At 41.5% G+C, this 24,553-nt stretch overlaps 1 protein-coding gene across 1 annotated transcript in view; it reads right to left on the reverse strand.

The window, feature by feature from the left end:
* Nucleotides 1-24,553, reverse strand: part of LOC145413283 (uncharacterized) — a 238,345-nt gene that overhangs the window by 29,381 nt on the left and 184,411 nt on the right. The window contains exons 14-19 of the mRNA XM_080283015.1: nucleotides 17,217-17,308; nucleotides 15,088-15,228; nucleotides 12,609-12,887; nucleotides 11,810-11,980; nucleotides 11,017-11,100; nucleotides 9,531-9,656 (exon numbers count right to left, since the gene is read on the reverse strand). Of these exons, the coding sequence (XP_080139141.1) occupies nucleotides 9,531-9,656; nucleotides 11,017-11,100; nucleotides 11,810-11,980; nucleotides 12,609-12,887; nucleotides 15,088-15,228; nucleotides 17,217-17,308 (893 nt within the window). The remainder of the gene's footprint in view (nucleotides 1-9,530; nucleotides 9,657-11,016; nucleotides 11,101-11,809; nucleotides 11,981-12,608; nucleotides 12,888-15,087; nucleotides 15,229-17,216; nucleotides 17,309-24,553) is intronic.

Below are 24,553 nucleotides of genomic sequence, written 5' to 3' on the forward strand. Positions count from 1 at the left end.
AAGAGTTAGCGAGTTAGTAGTAAGTAATAATAATAATGATAATAATAATAATAATAATAATAATCGACCCTTTCAGCTCTAATTTACGTGTACCCTGAGCTCTTTATTTTATTATTATTATTTTTTTTATTATTCCGCTGCCTTTGTGAAAAACGAAGTCATATTCAATTTATCCATTTTAAATAATAGTACCAGAGAGAGAGAGAGAGAGAGAGAGAGAGATTAGTATTCCTCGGGCCTTCCATCCCTTTATTTATCTGTAACTAGAAAAATAAAATAAATGAAATGAAATAAAATGGGCGTCTGGGTTTAGCCCGGACAGAGCATCTAAGAGTACCAAGGCAAGAGGAAAGAGTTCAAGAGTTTAGTATTCTTAGGGCCTTCCATTCCTTGACTTTTTCCTGTATTTTGTTACCACTATGAAAAACAGAGTCGTCTGGTCTTACCCTGAGATCCAAGAGTACCTGCAGACCATCTACGAGTACCAAGGGAAGAGGGAAAGAGTTCAAGAGTTTAGTATTCCTGAGGTCTTCCATCCCTTTATTTTATCTGTATTCCTCTAAAATGGTTTATTATGCTTGAGGCTGTGAGACCGGCACATAAAGATAAACACTTGACAAAAACCTGAGCCACAAACCGGGAACAAAAAGTGCGAGGATGGGAGAGGGACCTGACAGTCTACACGTGTGCTAGTAGCCAGGCTGAGGTAGGGTAGGGTGAGGTAAGCTTGCGTGAGGTTAAGGTAGGCTAGGGAAGGATAGGGTAGGATAGGATAGGTTAGGTTAGTAAGATAGGTTAAGTTAGGTTACGCTAGGATGTTACGTTAGGTTAGGTTTGGTTCGGATGGTCCGGTTGGAATTAAGTTGGGGTCACAGGATTGGGTATGTTATGGTAGGTAAAAGTGGCATTATACTCACCACTTAACACTTAGTCATCATTATCTCCACCCTCAGTCATCGCTGCAATAATCCTCACTCATCACTGTTTAACCACTTGATAGCTAACACGTTTGCTAGCCAGGGTAACGTAGATGAACCCCTAAGTCATCACAGTCTCACCACTCACCTATCACATTTATCACCACCTCACACTCTTGTCTCTGCCTCACACACCAACCACTACCTCTTCACCTTTCCTGTTTACATCCTTCCGTCAATCCGTCCTTGACTCTTAATTCTGTGATGTTTTCTATTAGTGCACAGCTCTCGTCATCAGTGCTGCCAGTTTTGTCTTGACAGTCCTTTCTCTCTGTCAATTATTAGACTCGCTGTTAGTTCTTTCCCGCCGCCAGCTCTGTAATTAAGCTTTGATCAGCCAGTTTTGTTCTGTGATCTAAAATCGCATGGACTACTGTAGCGCCGAGATGAACTTCGCAAAATAACACCGTATGGCATCAAAACTGCTTTTCTGTTGCATCTCCGCTATAACTCGACAGGTGAGAGGTACAACATGACACAACGCTTACCAACAACAGTGCAAGGGGAAAAAAATCTGTGCTTACAAACAGGGCACTGAAGGAAATGAAAAATAGTGAAAAATAAATGCCCGAACTGAAGGCGAACTCAACAAAGAGGGATTGAAAAATGAAAGAAAAAAAATCTCCGGAATGAAAGCGAACATTGGAAAAGACAGGAGGAAGCCTTGTGACATTTTTGACAGCTGGTGGAAAGGAAATTAAGGAAAAACTCAATCCTCGCTCTTGATCATGACAAAGAAAATAAAATGACTGTTAGTTGTTCTTTTGGCCCAAGGTTTTATCTAGACCCAGAAAACTGCAGGCTGAAGTTGCGTGCTGTAGTAGTAGTAGTAGTAGCAGTAGTAGTAGGTTCATCGGAAATGTGAACTCAGTGAACTACAGGCTCAAGGTGCCCTCTCCTGCAGTCCACTACCATCCTTTCGGGGAGTTGGGAGGGAGTTGAAGGACTTTTATATAACCGGGCATCATCACCGTCCAGTTATATCAGTGCCACCACATGAAGGCGTCCCTCTCCATCATCTAGGGTTGTTGTAAACCGTAGAAACAGAATGAAAACAGCAAGATAAACGGAAATTAGAATGGAAATGCAAGGTGGAGGAGAACAGTTATGAAAAAATGCGGTAATTATGTAAACCGAAAAGAAATAATATGGAAAGTGAAAAGAATGGAGTAGAAGTAAATGATCAGAAAAAAAAAATGAGAGTAAGAGAACCCTAGGAAAGAAATACGCGAAAAGAAAAAAAGAAAAAAAAAAAAAAGGGCCGAAGGTAAAAAAATAAAAAAAACTTAGGACTGGACTGCACACACACACACACACACACACACACACACACACACACACACACACACACACACACACACACACACACACACACACACACACACACACACGATGAAAAATTAAGAAAAAGGTAATATGAAAGTGAGCCGTAAGCAAGAAAGAAGCGAATGTCTACCGTGAAGTTTTTGACCGCTCGTAATGCGATTATAAAGGAGCGGTAGTCGAGAGAGAGAGAGAGAGAGAGAGAGAGAGAGAGAGAGAGAGAGAGAGAGAGAGAGAGAGAGAGATTTAAAAAGAACCTTAGCTAGTTTCTACCCTAAGCAAGTCTCCATAACAGTTACCCCTCGCATGGTCGGGACAACTCTAGCGTTTTATTCTGGCTGACGTAGGCGATATATTTGTGTGGGTGATTCATGGTAGACTTAGGTTATACTATCATCATCAACCTTGTTCATGGTCGAGATAACTCTAGCATTTTATTCCAGCTAATGCCAGACGATTTTATTCAGCTGGGGGTGATTTAGAGAAGCCTGAATGTGAATACTAGTACGGTTAACCTTTTCTTTGTCGGGAGAACTCTAGTATTCCATTCCATCTTACGCCAGACGAATTTATTTAGCTGAGAGTGAGTTATGGGGGCGTGATTGTTAATACTGATGCCACGAAGTTATCAGGACAGCTCAAGAAATTCTACAGTTTCTTACGCCAGACGATTTTATTCAGCTGAGAGAGAGTCCTAGGAGCCTCAGACAGCTATCCAAATTCCGGAATAAACAGACACTGAAAATTCAATTACGAGATATTATTTTTCTTATTCTTTCACCAACTGTAATTTGATTGAAGAATATTTGGTAGTTGTATGAGTGAAGTTAAATGTAGAAGCCAGGATTCTTATAAAGCAATTGGGTTTAAGAATTTTCATGAATAGGGTCTTTGGTAACCTGATTATCCAGTCTCTTAACAATTCTTAGTTCTTAATCCGCGCAATCTCGTTTGTTTGATTATTGCTCTCTCTCTCTCTCTCTCTCTCTCTCTCTCTCTCTCTCTCTCTCTCTCTCTCTCTCTCTCTCTCTCTCACACACACTCTCTCTCTCTCTCTCTCTCTCTCTCACACACACACACTCACACACATTTTTTTTTTTTTTTTACCATAAGAATCGTAGGAGTCCGGGGCTAAACTACTTATCACAGACTTTAAGGTGAAGGTGACCAGTCGCTTTTCCCTGAGCGGCATTAAGCTATATAGTCAAGTAATCCGCAACCACTTATTGGATGTAAACCCTTATGGAACACTTCTGGTGGGCGCCTAATCCCACTAAACAACCAGGTATCCTTTTTTTCAATGGAGTCATCTGAGGTAGCACAACTGAGTGGATGGTAGACGCTCCCTCATATGTCTTCAATTTCCTAAGCCTTTAAGTTCATGGTTTAAACACTCCTTGTTCAGGTGCCACAACCAGGCTTTTTTGTGTGTGTGTGTGTGTGTGTGTGTGTGTGTGTGTGGAGTCATCTGGGGTAGCACAACTAAGTGAGTGGATGGTAGGCGCTCCCTCAAAGCCTTTCAGTTCACGGTGGGCCAATTCCGTGATGGCGCAGGGAAGGGATGAAAGTTGCTAAGAACCTCGCTCGCCTCAAAATATCCTCTCTCTAATGAACTCACTCAACTTCTTCCCGGAGTCACACGCAACCCAATGGAGCCGAATTTTTTTACCCCATTGTACAGTTGCCTACAGTAATCAGTGCCTGAAATTCGGATACCGTCTCTTTAAATTTGCCCTTTAAATGGTGAATATACACGAATGTTTAAAGGATATCCGTCTGCTCCCCTTCCATACATTGTTTCCATTCCACAGGGTTATATCGTTGAGGGAAACTTAAAGCGGATTGTTGTTGTTTCCTCTCCCATAGCGATTTTGTTTATCTTTAGCTTGGGAGAAGGAAATTGGGAGCGAATTATAGTTGCTCCCTCTCCCATTGCGATTTTATTTATCTTTAGTGTGGGAGAAAGAAACTGGGAGCGAATTATTGCTGCTTTCTCTCCCATAGCGATTTTATTTATGTATTTTTAGCGTGGGAGAAAGAAAATAGGAGTGAATTACTGTTGCTCCCTCTCCCATTTCGATTTTATTTTTATCGTGGGAGAAACTTTTGAAACCAGAGAGTTTAGATATAGCCTTTCATAACCTTATCATGAATCTTAATGAAATTCGTCCTTCATAAAGTTAAAAAAGATGGCATTAAACTGAAGGTGCAAAACAAAGACATGTAACTGGATTAATATTACAGAAAAATTACAAAACTTTCTTAGCCCACAATAGCTTTCTTGGAGACGGTGGGATGTGTGTGTGTGTGTGTGTGTGTGTGTGTGTGTGTGTGTGTGTGTGTTTTATAACATGGCGTCTAATCTAGCATTCTGAAGTCCTTTAGTGGTTTACGACTCGTATTTTGCTCGTATTGATATTTTTGATAATAATATTGAATTTTAAGAGATCATTTATAATTGAATGCCATAAATGTTTCGCCCAAACTGAATAATCTCGTCTGATGGTAACAAGAATGAAGCATAAAAATAAATTGTACTGGAAGGGTTAATTGTCCCCAGCGATTAACTGAAGATAAGAATTGGTAGTTTTTTTACGAGTATGATTAATTTGATGACCAGAATGTTATGCTGCTTCCATTTAATCATCATTGATTTTACTGTAACCCATGGAAACTGTAACCCAGGATAGTGTTTACTACGGTAGGTGATAACCATATAACTAAATGACGCCTAGTGGCTTTGTGGGGCTCCAGCTGAATGGATCATGTAAGGGTTTTCACTTGCTGGGTAGTTGGGGCTTATTGCGTACATAATGCCACTGAAGGATAATGAGGCTGGTCACCCTTGCCTTAAATGTCGGAACTAGAGAAGCCAAACCACGCATCTCTACGCTCCACATGGAAACAGAGGCTAATGGATGGATAAGTGATATTACTTCCTGTCTCTCGAATGTCCTCTTCAGCGACTGTACAGTTTTTGATTCCTAAGCATCTTTACTTTGTCAAGCTGGTAATGACTTGGAAGTTGGCTTATCTCACCTACGCATATATATATATATATATATATATATATATATATATATATATATATATATATATATATATATATATATCATCATTATCAACACCTATTATCACCACCATCAACTTCCGTCGTCAGAATCATCATCCACCAGCAGCATCCTGTCAGTAAGACTTTCTGCCCACACCAAGACATCTTGATAGGGGAGCAACAACCCTTCCCTCCCACAAAAAAAAAAAGAAAAAAAAAAGGGGGGGGGTATTCCCTGGAACAGCCGTCTCGTATCACCCAAAATAATCAGCAGGGATGATTATAAGACGGAGCCCTGCGCAGTAATTAAAACTTTAATGAATTAATTGATATGAATCATTAGGGACGGCACTGCATTTTTTTCGTCTCATCGGAGGGGAAAACTCGAAATTTTACCCCTCGCCGACCTCGCCTGCCAGTCGTTTCACTTGTTTTCGTCCAGTTTTACCACTCACCGTCTATTTTCTCAACTTTTCGTCCTTTTCCTTAACCTTTCCTCCACCTTTTCCTAACCTTTCGTTCACTTTCTTAACTTTTCGTCCACTTTCCCCACTTCGTCCCTCTTTTCCCTTTTCGTTTACCTATTTTATTTTTTTCAACCTTTCGTGTAGGTGTCAATTTTTCCTCTGTTTTTTCCACTTTTCGTCCACTTTTTTCACTTCAAGTTTTTCAGCCATTCGTTCACTTTTTCCACAATCATCATTTTTTTCCCTTTTCGTTTATTTATTTATACTTTCTTCAAGCTTTCATCGATGTTTTCAACTTTTCGTCATTCTTCAACCTTTCGTCGTTTTTACTAATTTCTGTTCATTTCCTACTTAAATTTTCCTCATTTTTTAACTTTTCGTCTTTTTTCAGTTTTTGTCCATTTTTTCAACTTAATCGTTTTCTTTTCAAATTTCCTTCATTTTCAACTTTTCGTCTACTTTTTCAGTTTTTCATTTTTTAACCCATTAATTTTTCAAGTTTTCCTCCATATATTTTTTTTTTTCATTTTTCGTCCAATTTTTTCCCTCTTTTCGTTCTTAGCCAGAAAAACGCTACCCTTTGAAATAGTGATGCTTATTTGCCTTATTGTTTCAGCTTATACCTTCTCGTTCCTCTTGTTTTCGTTCACTTTTGCACGCCGTTTTCAGTCTGGATTAACACACACACACACACACACACGATGATACTTGTTTGATGTAGTGTGCGTTTCTTGGTCCTTAGCTCCTGGAGAGAGAGAGAGAGAGAGAGAGAGAGAGAGAGAGAGAGAGAGAGAGAGAGAGATATTAACCCTTTCAGTGTGGTGGCGTCGTGTTTCTTAATTGGTGTAAGCAAGAATTTATTTTTAAAAGTCCTCGGGCTGTAGAGGTTAATGACAGGTCTCCGAGGCATCGTTTCCACCTCCGTTTGAGTAATTGCGATATGCTTGTTATATACTTTTTTTTTTTTTTTAACTCACTTGACGAGCTCCGAAAAACTCCCTCCCCAAGACTGTTCCTCGAAGGTATTACGTTTCCAGGCGACGATTTTCACCCTTACGCCGCCCCTCCGTAAGTGTCATCTTGCGACCCGACACGACCCGACGCGACCTTTTTCCAGTTGCATTGTGATTAGTGACGTCTAAAAAATTGGGTAACACGAGGAGACATTAGTTGGGGCAAAAAATTCTCCATGGGGGGAGGGGGATAATACGATTAATGAGTGATGCGATGAGAGTTGATTACACCCCTACAAAAATCAAAGTTTGCATAATTTCTTTGGAATTGGTTCTGCCTCCCCCCCCCCAAGGAAAAATGGCACATGCGCTGAAAGTTGTGATGTTCTAGTGTTATCGTGTTCGTTGGTGTTCTTCGTCGTTGTTATTGTCTTCGTTGGTGTTCACGTTGTTATTGTCTTTTCTTATTGTCTTCGTCTTTGTTATGGTCTTCGTTGTTGTTATCTTCTTCGTTGGTATTCGTTGTTTCGTCTTCGTTGGTGTTCTTCGTCGTTGTTATTGTCTTCGTTGGTGTTCTTCGTCGTTGTTATTGTCTTCGTTGGTGTTCTTCGTCGTTGTTATTGTCTTCGTTGGTGTTCTTCGTCGTTGTTATTGTCTTCGTTGGTGTTCTTCGTCGTTGTTATTGTCTTCGTTGGTGTTCTTCGTCGTTGTTATTGTCTTCGTTGGTGTTCTTCGTCGTTGTTATTGTCTTCGTAGGTATTCTTCGTCGTTGTTATTGTCTTCGTTGGTGTTCTTCGTCGTTGTTATTGTCTTCGTTGGTGTTCTTCGTCGTTGTTATTGTCTTCGTTGGTGTTCTTCGTCGTTGTTATTGTCTTCGTAGGTATTCTTCGTCGTTGTTATCGTCTTCATCGTTGTCATTGTCTTTGTTGATGTTCTTCGTCGTTCTTTTTGTCTTCATGGGTGTTCTCGTCTTCATAATCTTTTCTCATGGATTATTTTCTCTTGATTTCTTGTTTTTCTTGCTTTGTTTTTATTGTCGCTATCGTCGTCGTCGTATTTTCTTTGATCTTCCCATTTTTTGATCTCCATTTTTTTTTTTTCAGTCGTTGTCGTCTTCATAGCCTTTTTCTTTGGCCTTATTTTTGCCCTTTTTTTTTTCCCTTATTCTTGCTCATTTTATTTTCCTTCTTTCCTTCCCCTCTTTTTCTGTCTAATTCTCCCTTATTTTGGGTGCTTTCTCGTTTCTCACTTTTTTTTTCTTTTCCACTTTCCTTCTTCAGGGTTAAAGTTCTCTTTATTTTTATAATTTTGTCTATTATTCTGTTGTTTCTTTTTTGCCTTTTTCTTGTGTCTTTCGCTTCTGGTTTTCCCCTCTCAGATTCTTCCCTCTTTCATCATACTCTCGTTCTGGTATTTTGTTCAGTCCTTCGTTTCATTTTATATCATTCTTCCCGTCATATATCATTCTTCTTTGTTTCCTCCTTTCTTCGTCTTTGCCTTATTCTGATTTTACAGTATTTACTTATTTGTTTTTTTCATTTTGTATTTTTTTTTTGTGTGCTTATTACTTCTTCAATTATTTACCTTCATTCTCACTTTTCCTTCTTTTCCCAGTTACTTTTTTTTCTCCTCTAATTTCCTTTGTGTTTCATTTTCCTTTTTCTGATTGTTTTCCTTTTTCCTTCTCTTTTTCCGCATCGTCCTCTCTTCCTTTCGCACTCGCTCATTTTCCACTTTGTGTTCATTTTTCCTCATTCATTCCTTACTCTTCTCGTCTCCTCATTACTTCATTTCTCTAACTTCCTTCTTGTTTCATTCTCCTTTTCCTGATTCACTTTCATTTTTCCCACACCCTTTTCTGCTTCATCTTACTCTCATTCTCCATTTTGCGTACGTATTTCCTCATTCATTCCTAACTCCCTCGTCTCCTTTTCTCCTCCTTGCATTTCTACTCTTCTTACTCACTCTCATTCTTCGTTGCTTCCTTACATACTCTTCTCGTCTCCTTTTCTCCTTGCTTTTCTCCTCTCCTTCCTCACTCTCATTCTTCATTGCTTCCTTACTTTTCTACCATTTCTCCTTACTTTCTTTCGTCTCCATTCCTCCTTGCATTTTTCTTCTTTCCTTTCTTCAGCAGGACAAATGAGATCACAGTCGAGAGGGAGGAGAGTCGATTAAGGAGGAAATTATCGACGTGGATTTCCTCAGCGACTATTAGTGGTAAATAATTTCCGTGAATCTAATCTCCATCGATCAGGGGGAAGGAGGAAAGTATGGAAAAAAAGAGGGGAAAGTCGATGGATTGGACTAATAGGGTACCGGAGTGAGGGTGGGCGTGGAGGACTGAAGTTACATGGATGGAACTTTGACTGCTGCGATTTCTTTCAACTGAATAAATCGTCTGGTCTTAGCCTCAATAAGCTGCTAATGGTAAAAATAAGGGGCACGTATTCGTATTGCATTCGCAGTCGCATTTCGCCCACACATAGGAATTCAGACCGGATTTATAGTCTTGTACGAAAGAATACAAAATTACTCAGGTACATGTAAACAGGGTAAATATATGAATCTGTATCTGTATCCCTCTGTGAAGATACGTTGATAGATTGATTGGTAGATAGACAGATAGACAGACAGAGAGAGAGATAGGTAGAAACATACACTGATAGACAGATAGGTATATATGTAGATAGAAAAAGGGAGTTGGATGGATGGATAGATAGATGGATAGATAGACAGATAAATAGATATAACTCACCTGCAGCCCTTAGCAGCTCCTTGGCGTTGGGTTCGTACTGTGAGAGTCGCTTCAGTTTCTCCGTCAGCTCCTCCTCTAGGCGCCTCCGGGCTCGCTTCTCCTTCTTCAGCTTGCGGAGGTACAGCACTGGAGGGTAGACGAGGCGCAGAGTTAGGCAGGGTGAGGCAGGAGAGCGTGGGTGAGGCAGGGAAGGCGAGGTGAGGCCAGGGGAAGAGTGGGAACGATGGGGTTTTGGGTGAGGAGGCAGCGTGTGTGTGTGTGTGTGTGTGTGTGTGTGTGTGTGTGTGTGTGTGAGAGAGAGAGAGAGAGAGGGAGGGGAAGGGTGTATGTGAGGCAGAAGTGGGGATAGAGTAGGAGTGAGGCAGGGTTGAGAATAAGGCCTAGAGAGAGGGTAGACAGGGTGGTAAATTAGGCAGGGGAAGTGTAGTGAGGCAGGAGGGTGTTGGTTAGGCAGGGCTGAAGTTAGAGACAAGGCGTAAAGTGGGGAAAGAGGAGTGAAGTGGCAAGATGAGGGTGAGGCAGGGGAAGTGAGGAGACTGGATGTTGATAGAGACAGGGAAGGAAGGGTGAGGCAGTAGGGGGTGGGGTGAGGTAGTAGGGTGGGGTGAAACGGGAGGGGGAGAAGATATGTTGACTGAGAGGGAAGGAAGAGTGAGGGAGTGGGGGTGGGGGTTAGGTATAGTGAGGTGGGGGTGAGGCAAGGGAAGGGGGAGATGGAGTGTTGGTACAGACAGGGAAGGAAGAGTGAGGCAGTGAATTATGTATTAAAACAGTCGTGTAGGTGTGTCCAAGGGTGGGGATGAGGCAGTGGATTTGGTGAAGGTGGAGACATAAAGGTGGAGGGAAGGAAGAGTGAGGCAGTGAATTATGTATTAAAACAGTCGTGTAGGTGTGTCCAAGGGTGGGGATGAGGCAGTGGATTTGGTGAAGGTGGAGACATAAAGGTGGAGGTGAGGTAGAGACTTGGGTTGAGGTATTGAAGTGGAATAATGGCACAGTCGAAACTAAGAATGACTGATGCTTTAGTTTAGAATAGGCTTTGTTAGAGATGAAACTGAAAATAAGAGGATAGGATGAAGGAGAGACTTTTTTTTTTTTTTTTTTTTTTTAAGACAGTTAATAGGCAGTTTTGTTTACATTGCATTTAATTGTATAATATCTGTAAGTGTATTTTCCCAACCTAAAGGATTATTCACCCCGTTCGACTGTGCAGGGTCAAATACTGTCAGGTCTTAGCCAAAAACATCGTCATCGTCACGAGCATCATCTTATTTACCAGTAATAAATAAGCTAAGGCGGATCCCAAAGTAGCAGAACAAAGGTATAAATGTAGAACTGTCAGCAGCATGCCCTTAACAGACTCTAAATATTATTGTAAACAGTAAGCCCGCTGTATTCTCTGTTTACTCACACTAGCTTCTACCCCATTCCTGCTGGCTGAAATTAAGGCGAAATGAATAATCAGACAGAACCGAAATTTACTTACATTTGACCTTCTCGTCTTCCATGAGCTGCTTCTCTAGTCTCTCCCGCATCTCCTTCTGCCTCTGGAACTCTAACTGCAGGTGCTCTGTCACGGAAAACATACAAAGTTATTACCCTCATCTGTGAAAGTAATATTCTCGATACATTATGACAGTCCTGTGTAATATCGAATTCTGTGCAGCACCACGTCTTTGAAATAATGTTACATCCTCTTTGAATAAAATCTGTAAATAGTACCCATATCAGTTTCAGACAATAATTCTTTATACAGTATTTGCAAATTATTCCGACGAATGGGGAACAGTCTCATTTAGGCTTTCCAATACCGTAACATTACCTATCATTCTTCTTTGGACGATTATAGATTTAAAAAAAGTAGGTCACTCTCTTCTCTCATCATTTTTTTTTTTTTTTTTAGATTTGTGGGTGTTATTGTGGATGGGGGTGGACTTCAAGTGGGTGGATGGGGTGGGGTATGGGTGTGTGTGTGTATGTGGTGGTGGATAATATAAAGCCACGTTATATAAAACTAAGAGACGAGGAAAAGAGACTAGATGAGATGGAGTTTCCTGTGTCCACTCAACCATATTCTGATTCATTGGTTCTCTTTGTTTCCCCTCGTGCTTCACATTCCCCTCAGCCATTTAGACAGGGTTCAGTTTCTTGTGTGTGTGTGTGTGTGTGTGTGTGTGTGTGTGTGGTAGTAAGTGATACTGGTAGTTGGAGAGAAGTTGAAAAGGAAAATAATCGAAATTAAGCATTTGTCCTTCTTTTTTTTCCAACTTTCTGCTCACCCTTTTCTCTGATCCACTGCTTCTCCTCGTGCCTCACACTCTCCGCTGCCACTTTGAGGAGATTCTGTATGTTGCCCAGGAGGTTCTCAAGTGAGGAGAGGGGTGGGTGGTGGGGGGCGGGCGTCACATCTGGTCCTGCGCCCATGCTGAGACCCGCCAGACCACTCAGACCTAAGTGAAAAGAAGAATAATCAGGTATATGTAGTCCCCTTTCTCACCTGGTCGTAGGGGGGAGGTTTGTGACGTGATTTGGGTGACGTCACTACTGCTACTTCTTCTACCGCTACTACTACTGCTGCTTCTTCTACCACTACTACTGCTGCTGCTTCTACCGCCACTACTGCTGACTCTGCTATCGTCACTACTGCTGATGTTACCCTAGAGCAGATTATCCAAACCTAATTCTGTGTCTTGCTTTAAATTTGTCAGTAATTTTTTCTGGCCTTACTCCTCTGTCGTGCTCCCTAATTCCGTCCCATATTTGTGTGTGTGTTGTCCTGTGATATTGCCCCATTGATTCTGTAATATTGCCCCATTGATTCTGTGTTATTGCCCCATTGATTGTGTAATATTGCCCCATTGATTCTGTAATATTGCCCCATTGATTCTGTGATATTGCCCCATTGATTGTGTAATATTGCCCCATTGACTCTGCATTATTGTCCCATTGATTCGGTAATATTGCCCCATTGATTCGGTAATATTGCCCCATTGATTCTGTAATACTGCCCCATTGATTCTATTGCCCCTTGATTCTCTTGTGTTGCCCCGGGATGTTGTGTTGCCCATTGATTCTCACCTGGAGGTAGCCGGTCTTCGCCGACTGGGAGTAGGGCGGAGCTTTGTGATGTGGTTGGGGTTGCGACGCTACTGCTGCTGCTGCTGCCACTGCTGCTGATGTTGCCCGAAAGCAGGTTGCCCACGCCACTTGCCAGGGCCGCCACGCCACCGCTAGAGGCGCTCACCACGCTGTTGGCCGTCGACGTGAGGGGGTTGTTGTTGGCTGTGCTGCTGTTGTTGTTGTTGTAGTGTAGCGACGGTCGGTCCTGGTAGTCAAAGTCTTCACGGTCACTCAGATCTGCGAGAAGAAAATATGGGAAATGAGCACTGGAATTGAAAGTTGAGGTCTGGATTTGGCTGAGTCTTCCCGGTCACTCAGATATGTGTGGAACAAAAGTATAGTGGTGTGTGTGTGTGTGTGTGTGTGTGTGTGTGTGTGTGTGTGTGTTTAGCGATAATTTCTGCACATTACACCTCAAGGATGTAAAGATGTAATACAGAGGATAAGTCGCGAAGGAAGACGAGTTACGAATAGATCATGCGGGTGTTAGTGGTAAGGGTTGAGGACTTAGCGAAAATCGAGTGGTTCCTTCAGGCGAGATTACGGCGATGGAGTTAACAGGATAATAGTTACAGGCGCTGAGTTGTGTCGAGGTGGCACGCGAGACTCTGAACGCCAGTATGTATAAAAGTTCTTGGGCTTAGGGCGTTTTTAGCCTTTTCTGCTCGATGACCATGTTTTTCATTTCAGTGTTTGTTGCCTCCACACATATATTAAAATTAGTGAGGCGATCGGACAAGGGAATTAAATACCGAAAAAAGGGGGTTATATTTCGGAAAGGGGGGTTAATTTCGGAAAGGGGGGTTAATTTCGAAAGGGGGGTTAAATTTCCAAAAGTAGGTTAAATTTCGAAAAGGGGGGTTAAATTTCTGACAAGGGGGTTAAATTTCGAAAAAGGTAATTTTCGATCAAGGATAAAATTTCGAACAAGGGGGTTAATTTTCGAAAAAGAGGGTTAAATTTCGAGCAAGAGGGATTTAAAAAAAAAAAAAAAGTTAAATTTCGAATAAGTGTTAAATTTAGCCTTCAGTGGACCCTTCACAGCGTAACATATGTTCCTGAGCGAATGAGTCTGTCTGAAGGTAATAAAAATTTAATGGAGAACACGTTTTTGGAATGCAGGAGTTGAGATTATTCATATTTTTACTCATATAATTAGAATTTCTTAGTCACACAGCTATAAAGATTTTGAAAAGGATAAAATGCAAACAGACAAAATTACTGCTAACTATTCCCCGTCATTACAATAAAATCTTTTCTCTAGTGTTCTTGCGGCTCATATTCTCGTCGGGTAAGGAAGCTCCCTAACATCCCTTCATAAGCGATTTGTTTTTGGATATAGCTGGTTAATACCCTTTCGTACGTTGTCTTTGTAGATTATGGTAATATTGGAGGGATTTGTGTAACACGGAAGAGGACAGTAAGGAGTAATAAACAAACTAAATCACTTGGGAACAGGTGTTAGGTAGGTTTGCAAAGGCTGTATATGGTTTCAGTATTTACAGAAGAATCTCCCGAAAGAATAAACACGTCTGGAAGTAGCATAAATAAATAAGTAAATTAAAAGTATATAAATTAATAAAAACGGCACTAGATTCATGGGGTGAAGTTTGGTTTAAGAATGTTTGTGAATACCATTTATTTTCATACAGTTCATCTTCACAGCCTTTCACATAACGTGGTACGTAATTATAAACTTTCTTGAGCTAGAGGAATGTCCCCGTATTTTAGAGGTCAGTATATAAAAATGTTTGTAATTATAGTTTCACTCAGCTGTCAAATACTTCACAACCAGAGCCAACGCCAAGGTGAAAAATTATGCAAACAAACAGACTACTATTACTAAAACTCTCTCCTGAGCTGAAGAAAATCGTCTGGTAGTAAGGAGAGAATAAAAGCTTCGTCCTTGGAAGTGAAGGTGTTCAAGCATAAAACCGTCCTTTTTCCCCTCTCAAGTAAAAGGTTTGGGATGCTTCTTTCTTATCTCAGGCTGAATAAAATCGTCTGGAGTACCAAGAATAAAGTAAAAAGCAAGAAAGAAAATGACAGCACCTCACTCAGGTTTATCGTATGGCCATTTGTTTTTAAGTGAGTTTTGGTTAGTTTAGGTCAGGATGGGCTGGGTTGGGCTAGGTTAGGATGGGTTGGGTCAGACTGGATTGGACTGGATGGAGTTGAGTTGGGTTAGGCTGAGTTGGGTTGGACTGGATTGGATTGGATGGCGTTGAGTTGGGTTGGACTGGAATGGATTGGATGGAGCTGAGTTGGGCTAGGTTGAGTTGGGTTGGACTGGATTGGATTGGATGGAGTTGAATGTAGGTTAAGGTTGAGTAGGATTGGATTGGATGGAGTAGAGTTGGGTTAGGTTGAGGTGAGTTGGACTGGCTTAGACTAGATTGCATTGGGCTGGGGCGAGTAAAGTGGTCGTTGTGCTTACCGTTCTTGTCGTCGAGGTCATCAGCGTCAGAGAGGGCATCGTCCTTGTCGTCACGGTCGTCGCGGGGCGTGGGAGCGTCACTAAGGTCGTCACGCGAGTCGCTCTTGCTACTGAGATTGAGGGCGTCACTTTCACCGTAGCCTGAGGAAGCAAACAGGGAACTTAAGACACAGTACTGTACCTTCTTCACTCTAACTTGGCCCAGAGGAACAAACAGGAGACTTAAGACACGGTACTATACTCTTTTCACTCTAACTTGGCCCAAAGGAACAAACAGGGGCCTTAAGACGCGGAACTATACCCTTTTCACTCTAACTTGGCCGAAAATTACCTTCTCTCCATCGTGAGTACGAAGCTATAACAAGGGATAACACTTTACCCTTTTCGCTCTAACTTGGCCCAAAATTGCCATCTCTCCATCTTGAGTATTGTGCCGTAAAAATAAATTAATTCTGTACCCTGTTCACTTTCACTAGGCTTAAAATTCCAGTCTCTCGATCTTAAATACTGAACTGTAACAATGGATTACAGTTCCCTTTTCGCTGTAATTTGACTTAAAATTACCATCTCTCCATCTTGAATATCGTGCTGTAACAATAGATGAACAATAGAATATGGTGTTTGTCACAAAGAAATGCTCTGGAAAGGATGTAGAGCAGCGGTATTGTCTGTCTGCCCTTGAGGTACGTGAGAAAAGCAGCAAAGGAAGAACACCTGGGCCAAGTTAACGCGAAAGGACTACAGGTTTTGTTAGGTCAAGAGGTTGCGTTGCATTTCCTCCATAGCGATTTGTTTCTGCACATAGCACGGTAATAATCTCATGTGCGTTCTGTATGCGATCCATGCTGTTACTGAAAAGACTTAAGCAATATACAGTACAGTCGTAAGGTGTAATAAGCTAAATAAATCGACAAGAAAAGGGTGCTAGGAAGCCTCTTAAGTGGACGAGAATACGGTCCTGTGACTGGCCAACATATACCAAGGGAACAACTAAACCTCTTCAGTACGGGGTTGTGTGTACGTAGCAATATTCCAGCAGTTTTAACTGTGTGTGTGTGTGTGTGTGTGTGTGTGTGTGTGTGTGTGTGTGTGTGTGTGTGTGTGTGTGTGTGTGCACCTCTAGTTCGTAAACACACTCACTGGCTCCTGGGACAACAAGCATCCATGTCCAGCAGTGTAATTTGTTCCATCATAACTCCCTGCACAAAAAGGCAGCCTTGTTATTGGATCACCAGTCTTATTGAGTTTTCATCGCCAAATGCTTGATCACGGGCTCCAAAATTTGACACAACAGGATTTTCTCGTTAGCTGACTGCCTTTGTTATTATTGGGCATATTTGTCACTCGCATAATCGCTTTGAAAATTATTAAAGACCCACAGCTGTCGATTATCAGGCTGGCTCTCTCTTTACTGACGTGTTCTTTGGGCTGGCTCTCTCTTTACTGACGTGTTCTTTGGGCTGGCTTTCTCTTTACTGAGTGTTCTTTGGGTTGGCTTTCTACTGACGCGTTCTTTGGGCTGGCTGTCTCTTTACTGACGTGTTCTTTGGGCTGGCTCTCTCTTAACTGACGTGTTCTTTGGGCTGGCTGTCTCTCAACTGACGCGTTCTTTGTTATGACTGGGTAGTTTAGTCCCCCTGATAAACACACAGGAAATTATACAGAATCACAGCTATCGATCATCAGGCTCGCTCTCTACCGAAATGTTTGTATTGTGATCCGTGGGTTTTAGTTTTTTTTTTATAGTTATTCCACATGTTCTGTTATAGGGGGAAGGGAGCTTGGCCACATATGTTTGTGTCTATCCTGATGCTTTAATTCTGTAAGACGTGGCCACAAGCAGATGGCCTCCTTGTCACCCTGTCCTCTACCATTTGGCTGCCCTCCCTCCAGCTCACACATCCCTCTCTCACGTCTCCCCCACCGTATCCCTGTCCAGGCCTAGGGATTCAGAAAATTTATCAAGCCTTGTTTATCTTCATTGATGTCTCTAGGTAGGCACGGGCAATGTGACACACACACACACACACACACACACACACACACACACACACACACACACACACACACACACACACCTTCTGTCTATTTTTTTTTCCCATCCTTCCTTCTTTCACCCCTTCACTTACCGTTTGTTTTGTGCGGTGAAACGGGGCGGTCATTCTGTTCCTCCCTCTCCAGTCCCAGCATGCGGTCAGCCCTGTTGCGGTCCTCACGTATCCTGTGGGAGGGAGACAAGAATATTAGCTTCCATGATGAGAGAGTACTTACTTCATTCACGTATTGTTTTAGTATTGTCTCCCCTCTGACGATATTATTCCACTTTGGAGCGGCTTTTTTTTTTCGAACTAGGGGAGTTTGATATAGAGTAACTCCTTCGGTACGAATTTTGTTTTCCTAAATTGACTAGAATTAAAGGTAGGAAGCGTAGAACTCAGAGTTGCGTCATCGTGTTGATAGGGTTAAGTACTAAAGTCGTAACTGGGGAGGGTTAAAAAGCGGGGGAATATATGCAAGAATCCTCACGAAGCTTGTGGGAGAATGTGTGTGTGTGTGTGTGTGTGTGTGTGTGTGTGTGTGTGTGTGTGTGTGTGTTTGGAGAAGTGATGATGGAGGCTAGTCACGAAGAGGTGCAATGGACACGATGTAGAGCCATACCATTGTCTTTAGGGCCACTGAGATACGAGCTGCATAAGGATGATAATCTGAGCCAGTTAATGTAATGTAAAAACGGTATAATCTTTACTGCTTCTCTTTTCCCCTATTCTTCACTCGCCAGATCTTTACCCCTCATCCTTTCTCTCACTTTGTCTTTCACTCTTTCTGACTTTCTTGCACTCTTTCTCTCTCATCCTTTCTTTCTCTCAGTCTTTCTCTCTCACTCTTTCTGACTCTCATTTTCTCTTTCACTCCTTCTCCTCTCCCTTCCCCACCTAACACTTCTCCCCGACACCTGCCGACCAGAAGTATTGGTGTGCATAAACAATCAATTAGTGTCCGCATACTGTGTACACCAACCTTGGTACGAATAAAGAAGGTGCGAATAATTGAGGTTCGGAATAATGGTGTGAGTTGCTATTCATAAAAGATCTTAACCCATCACTATACATGAAAAATCTTAACATCCTCAGTATTCATAAAAGGTCTTAACTCCCTCACTGCTTAAAGATCTCAACCCCTTTACCGTTTATAAAAGATCTGAACCCCCCCTTACTATTTATAAAAGATCTTAACCCATCACTATACATGAAAGATCTTACCCCATCACCATTCATAAATGATCTTAACCCGTTCATTCCATGTTTTGTAATTTTCTTCTTACCGGCCATATAATGTGACTTCAGCGCAACCTCTGAAATCCAGTAAAGTTATTTTTGTTCCTGCTGCTATTAGACTATTAACCTAGAACAGGCATCTAGTAGTGAAAGGGCTAAGGAAGGCCATATCTAACTCCTCCAATTCTAAAACTTTCCCCAGATTACGGGCGAATTCTAGTAACTCAGGCTGAAGAGAGTTGATGAGTACGGGGCCCGAGGTTGTGATGGAGGAAGGATTGCAAGGAAGGTTCATCGTTCTAAAGCCTTCCCTTGTGTTTGCTCTTCCCCTCCTACCTCACCAACTCGGAACACCTATTAAAACTATACTCCTTTTACTCTAACTTGGCCTAAATTTACCATCTCTCCGTCTTGAATGCTGAGTTGTAGCAATAGGTTAACACTACTGTAGAATATGAAGCTAGTCACGAGGCAGTGCGATGGTAAGGATGTAGAGCTGTAGCCTTGTTTTTTTTTTCTTTTTCTTTTTGCCACACAGGTACGTGAAATAAACTACAAAAGGACGGAAATCTAGGCCAAGTTAGAGTGAAAAGAGTATAGTATCAGAGATGTAGAGCTATAGCATTGTCTTTTTCTGCTACACCGCTACGTGAAATAAGCTGCAAAAGGACGGAAATCTGGGGTAAGTTAGAGTGAAGAGAGTATAGCATCAAAGGTGTGCTTGTGGCTAATCGGGATAATGAAGTCCTTGTTTATTCCTGCCGCTACCAGTTTATTCTTCTCAAACATTAATAGCCTATGGTACTTCAAACTTTCCATAATTTCGCTTTCCCTTCTCTCTCCTTTCACCAACGCGGTAACACCTACTAACAGTGTCACAGGTATGCTTGTGACTTCATTGGGGAGAGAAGTCCAGGTGAATTGCCGCTACCAGACGATATAATCCTCTCAAACATTAATAGTCTATGATGCTTTGAACTCTCGATAATTTCTCTTTTTCCTGCTGACCTCCTTCGCCAACGCGGGACACGTAGAGTAGCCTATCAAAGGTGTGGTTATGGCGTGATAGGGTAGCTACGTTCGGGTTAGTTCTGGTGCTACTGCCTGTCTGTTCCCTGTCTTGTTGAGTTAATATGCCACTTTAACCCCACCTCCTCCCTTTTTCTTTTGCCCTTTCTGGACACCTTCAATCCGATGGCGCATTTTTCATTCCTTCTTGCCCTCTGACGATTATATTCAAATCTGGAGAACCAGCAGTTAGTGAAAGGGCTAATGAAGGCGATATGAATTCCCTTTGTTCGAGAAATCCCTCCTAAACTGAACGAAATCATCTGGTGGGTAGGATGAATAAAACACGAGTCAATGAAGGGATTGTACGGTAATATTGTACACTTAAATGCGCTCTTGTTTCTTCTCCGTCGGGCCACTTATAACTGATAGGCCACTTATAAGCTACCTGTTATTCATTTTATTCAGATGGTAATTGCTTTGAACACTTGAACCCTTCAGTCCAATTACCTATTTTTTTTTAAGCCACTTAATCCCTTCAGTGCGGTGACCGATTTTTTTAACCACTTATCCTCTCAGCCCGATGACCTGTGTTTAATTGCGTAACCCCTTAAATTCGATGACCTCTGCATTTTTTTTTTTTTTTCGTTTGCCTGCGATTACGTTTTTATTCCAGGTTAGGAAGAGTCTGTCAGAGTGAAGAGGTGAATGAAGGCTACTTGAGACCACTCCAGTTCTGAATTTCGGTCCAAAGCTGAAGGAAGTAACTAGAATATACCAGAAATATGAGAAATGCGTCGTTGTATTAAGCGGGCTAACTCTTTATTCTTTTCCTTCTCAGTTATGTTCCACTATACTTCGCGTCATACTTTTTTCGTCTCCATCTCTTATATCCCTCTCAAAAACATCGTCTATTTTTTTCCTCATGTCCAGACAACATCCTGCACCAAGAATGATAAAAAAAAAGATCTTCGTACTGAACGGGTTAAGACTCTCTCTATGCTTTTCTTTCATCTCAATTATATTCCACTACGCGTCATATTTTTCTTCAGCTGTTATATGCCTCTCAAAAACCTCGTCTGTTTTTTCTTCGTGGTCAAACAATAATCCTGTCAGATAGTTATTGAGTACGTAGCAGTTCTCTTGTTAGCGCTCTTTTGTACTTGTAGTTACTGATAGGAAAGACGGACAGGAGGAGAAAGCAAACAGTTCACTAATTAATGAACAGACTCGTTGCACTGCCTTGGTTTTACATCTGTTTCTGGTGTTGAATATGTTGGTAGGAAAGATTGACATAAGAAAGGAAAGTTCAGTCTTAATTGATGAGCATAGTCGTTGTTCAGCCTTGTGTGTATGAAAGTGACATGAGAAAGGAAACAGTTCAGTCTTAATTGATGAGCATAGTCGTTGTTCAGCCTTGTGTGTATGAGTCTTTCAGTCTCATCTTAAATGTCAGGACCAACTTGCCTAGCACCGGGTTCCTACGCATCTCATTGGGCGACATAGGATTGGATGATGGATGGATGGATGGTGTATGATTCTTGTGTTGAATTTATGGGTAGGAATAACTGACGTGAGAAAGGAAACAGCTGTCTTAATTGGTGAACTCACTCGTACAGCCAAGGTTTCGTATCAAAGTCTTGCGTTGAAAATATTGAAAGATGAACATGAGAAAGAAAACAGTCCACTAATTACTAAACATATTCCACTCATTGCCTTGGTTTAAGATTTGTTTCATGTGTTTACTTTGTTTATAGGAAGGATAGGCGTCAGAAAATAAACAGCTTAGTCTTAAATAATGAGCATAGTCGTTGTTTCAGCCTTGTATATATGATTCTTGTCTTGAATTTGGTGACAGATTGACGTAAGGACAAGCAAACAGTTCCATTTTAATAATCATACTCCTACAGCCAAGGTTTCTTATCAGACTTTTGTGTTGAAAGTACTGAAAGACGAACATAAGAGAGGATATACGGTAGTTCACTAATTAATAAACATATTCCACGCATTGCCTTGGTTTTAGATTTGTCTCGTGTTTTATTTACTGAAAGACGAACGTGAGAAAAACAGTTCTCTCTTAATCTCCAACGAAGGTGAAAATCGTCTGGAGATACGAAGAATATAAACCCGTCCTCGACAATCTCATAGGCTTAATAAAATCGTCTGGAAATAGCGTGAGTATAATAAACCCTTCCTCTGTCTCTCTTAAAATGGTGAAATCGTCTGGATATAAGAGTAAAATAAACCCATCCTCAAAATCTCTCTGAGGGTAAAAATCTTCTGAAGGTTGCAAAAATATAAACCCGTCCACGAAAAAAATCTTAGTTCAATATAGTCGTCTGGAGTCATCAGGAGTAAAATAAACCCGTCCTCCGAGTCTCCCAAGCTGATTAAAATCGTCTGGAGGTAGAAGGAATAAAATCAACTCGTCCTCGAAAGAATACTAATAATACAATCGTCTAGAGATACCAGGAATAAAATACCCCTGTCCTCTATAAGTCTCTCCCAAGCTGAGGAAAATCGTCTGGAGGCAGCCTGGTAAGAGTAGAATTTAAGGGAAACGTTAATCTGAATTTACCTCTAACAGGGAGGGAAGGGAAGGCAAAGGGCAGTCAGACAAGATCAATAAACAGTCATTAAACCCCCTGTAATCCCATGATGTAGGCTTTGCTTCTTTGTTGCTACCACCAGACGATTTTACTCAGCGTTTCATAGCCCTCGTAATGAAAGGGCTAGTAAGGGACATACCTAATCCTATTTGTCTGTCTATTGCCAGACGCCTTAATCCCGTAAGGGGTGGCCACAAACAAATCGCCTCCATGTCGCCCTGTCCCCCGCCATTTCATTGCCCTGCTCCCAGCTCACCCCCCCCCTCTCTCATATACCTCTCCACTCCATCCCTTCATCCCTCCGTCTCATCCTTGGCCTCCCCCTCCCTCTAATACCTAATCCTTGCTGTAAAAAAAGGTAACTGAATCCCACGCTGAAGGTAATACTCTGGAAAGAGCATAAATAAAATAAGCCAAAGTAAGAATAAAATCGTCCTGGAAAGCCTCTTGCAAATTGAATAAGGTAGTCGAGATATGAATGAATGAGTTTTGCCCTCGTAAGGAAGGGGTTCATGAAAACGACAATAACCCATCCAGTTCCCCCCAAAAAAACGTAAGCTGAATAAGAGCCTCCAGAGCATTGATAACCCCTCCAGCCACCCCAACCCTCCAAAAATAATAATAATAATAATGATAATAATGATAATAATAATAAGCTGAAAGAAAGCCTCCAAAGCATTGATAACCTCTCCAGCCACCCCAACCCTCCAATAATAATAATAATAATAATAATAATAATAATAATAAGCTTAATAAATGCCTCCAAAACATTAATAACCCCTCCAGCCATCTCCTACCCCCCAAAATAATAATAATAATAATAATGATAATAATAATAATAAGCTGAATAAAAGCCTCCAAAACAGCACGAATAAAACTTAAATCAGGTCATCGGAGTGAAGGGCTTAAGATTTTGACTCCGGTGATATTTTTTCCTTTTTTTCATGGCTTCTTTGGACGATTTTTTTGCCATGCTTAGTTTTCGACTCTCCATTAACCCCCACACTTCAAGACGCCCCCCAGAGCTGAATAAAATCGTCTGGTAGCGTCGAGATGGAACTAAAAAAACTGCGTCAGGGGAGTGGAGGGATTTATACGCCTTAGTGGAGGCAAGGTGGGGGATTTATGCCTGAAGGAAATGGATGACACCTTGATGATGTGGGAACCAGAAGGTGTGTGTGTGTGTGTGTGTGTGTGTGTGTGACAGAGAGAGAGAGAGAGAGAGAGAGAGAGAGAGAGAGAGAGAGAGTGAGTGAGTGAGAAGCCAGAAATAAAACTGCGGCAGAAACGAAAATATATGAGCCTAGAATCAGATAATGTATTACGTCAGAAACTAGAGACACGAACCAGAAACTGAAAATGTATGAAGCTAGAATATTGAAAATTTATGGAGCTACAAACAAAATACATGAAACGAAAAACTATAAATGTATGACCCCGAAAATAAATAATGTATGAAACCGAAAATAAAAAATGTATGAAACCGAAAATAAAAAAGTACGAAACCAACAATAAAAAATGTATGAAACCAAAAATGAAAAAATTTATGAAACCGAAAATGAAAAATGTATGAAACCAAAAACGAAAAAATTTATGAAACCGAAAATAAAAAATGTATGAAACCAAAAACAAAAATGTATGAAAGAAAAAAATGTATGGCGCAAGAAACGGGAAATGTATGAATGATTCTGAAAATGTATGAAGACAGAAACTAAAAAGGGTAAAAGATCGCCCAGTGGGGGAACGGAGGGGTCCAATTACACCCAAAATATCAGTGCAAACCCCGGGGTCATTTTCAAGCAGAGAGAGAGAGAGAGAGAGAGGTAAAAAGAAATGCGTCTGATAAAAATAATGGAAGAGAAAAAAAAGTGGAACTGAGAGAGAGAGAGAGAGAGAGCGAGAGAGAAGTAAAAAAAAAGTCTTGCTAAAAAAAGGGGGGAAAGACGAAACAAAGGAAACGAAAGAGAAACGGAAAACCCAGATAGAGTCCATATGGAAGGTAAGATATCAGGTCATGTATCAGGGAAATGGACCCCTTATGAAGCGTGGCCATATAATCTTACAGCAAGACCCTGATAAACAGCCGAAAAAAATAAAGGGGGGGAAGTAAATCCAGAAATTAAGGAAAGCTAAAGAGACGATTGGCAGAGGGCGAATGGCTAAGACGGGGAGGGGGCGCACCGAAGGCCAGTAATCAAGGAGTCGAAATGCCCGGTCTGCTCTCTGCTTATTACAATGCACCGGGATTTAATTGATAGTCGGTGATTTAGTGCCCTTTGACATGCAATGACCGCGGTGGGTGCGTGGTAGCTCGCCCAGCCCAACAACCCCTCTTCCCCGCCTTCTGTTCCTACTCCTGTCGCATCTGGTCCTTTCCTGCTGACGATTTTTATGCACTACCTTTATGCGTTATTCGTTTATTCCTGACCCACACGAACGTCGTATTCCTGGTAGCTCCCCCAATCCATCCTCTCATTCCCTTCTCCTCTTCATCTGTCTGTCACACCTGATCCCTTCCTTAGACGATTTTATATACGCATGATTCACTGACTTTATGCGTAGTTTGTTTATTTC

This window comes from Coenobita brevimanus, chromosome 12 (assembly GCF_032717465.1).
Source record: "Coenobita brevimanus isolate Jiangsu-jjx chromosome 12, ASM3271746v2, whole genome shotgun sequence".
Taxonomy (NCBI): Eukaryota; Metazoa; Arthropoda; class Malacostraca; order Decapoda; family Coenobitidae; genus Coenobita; species Coenobita brevimanus.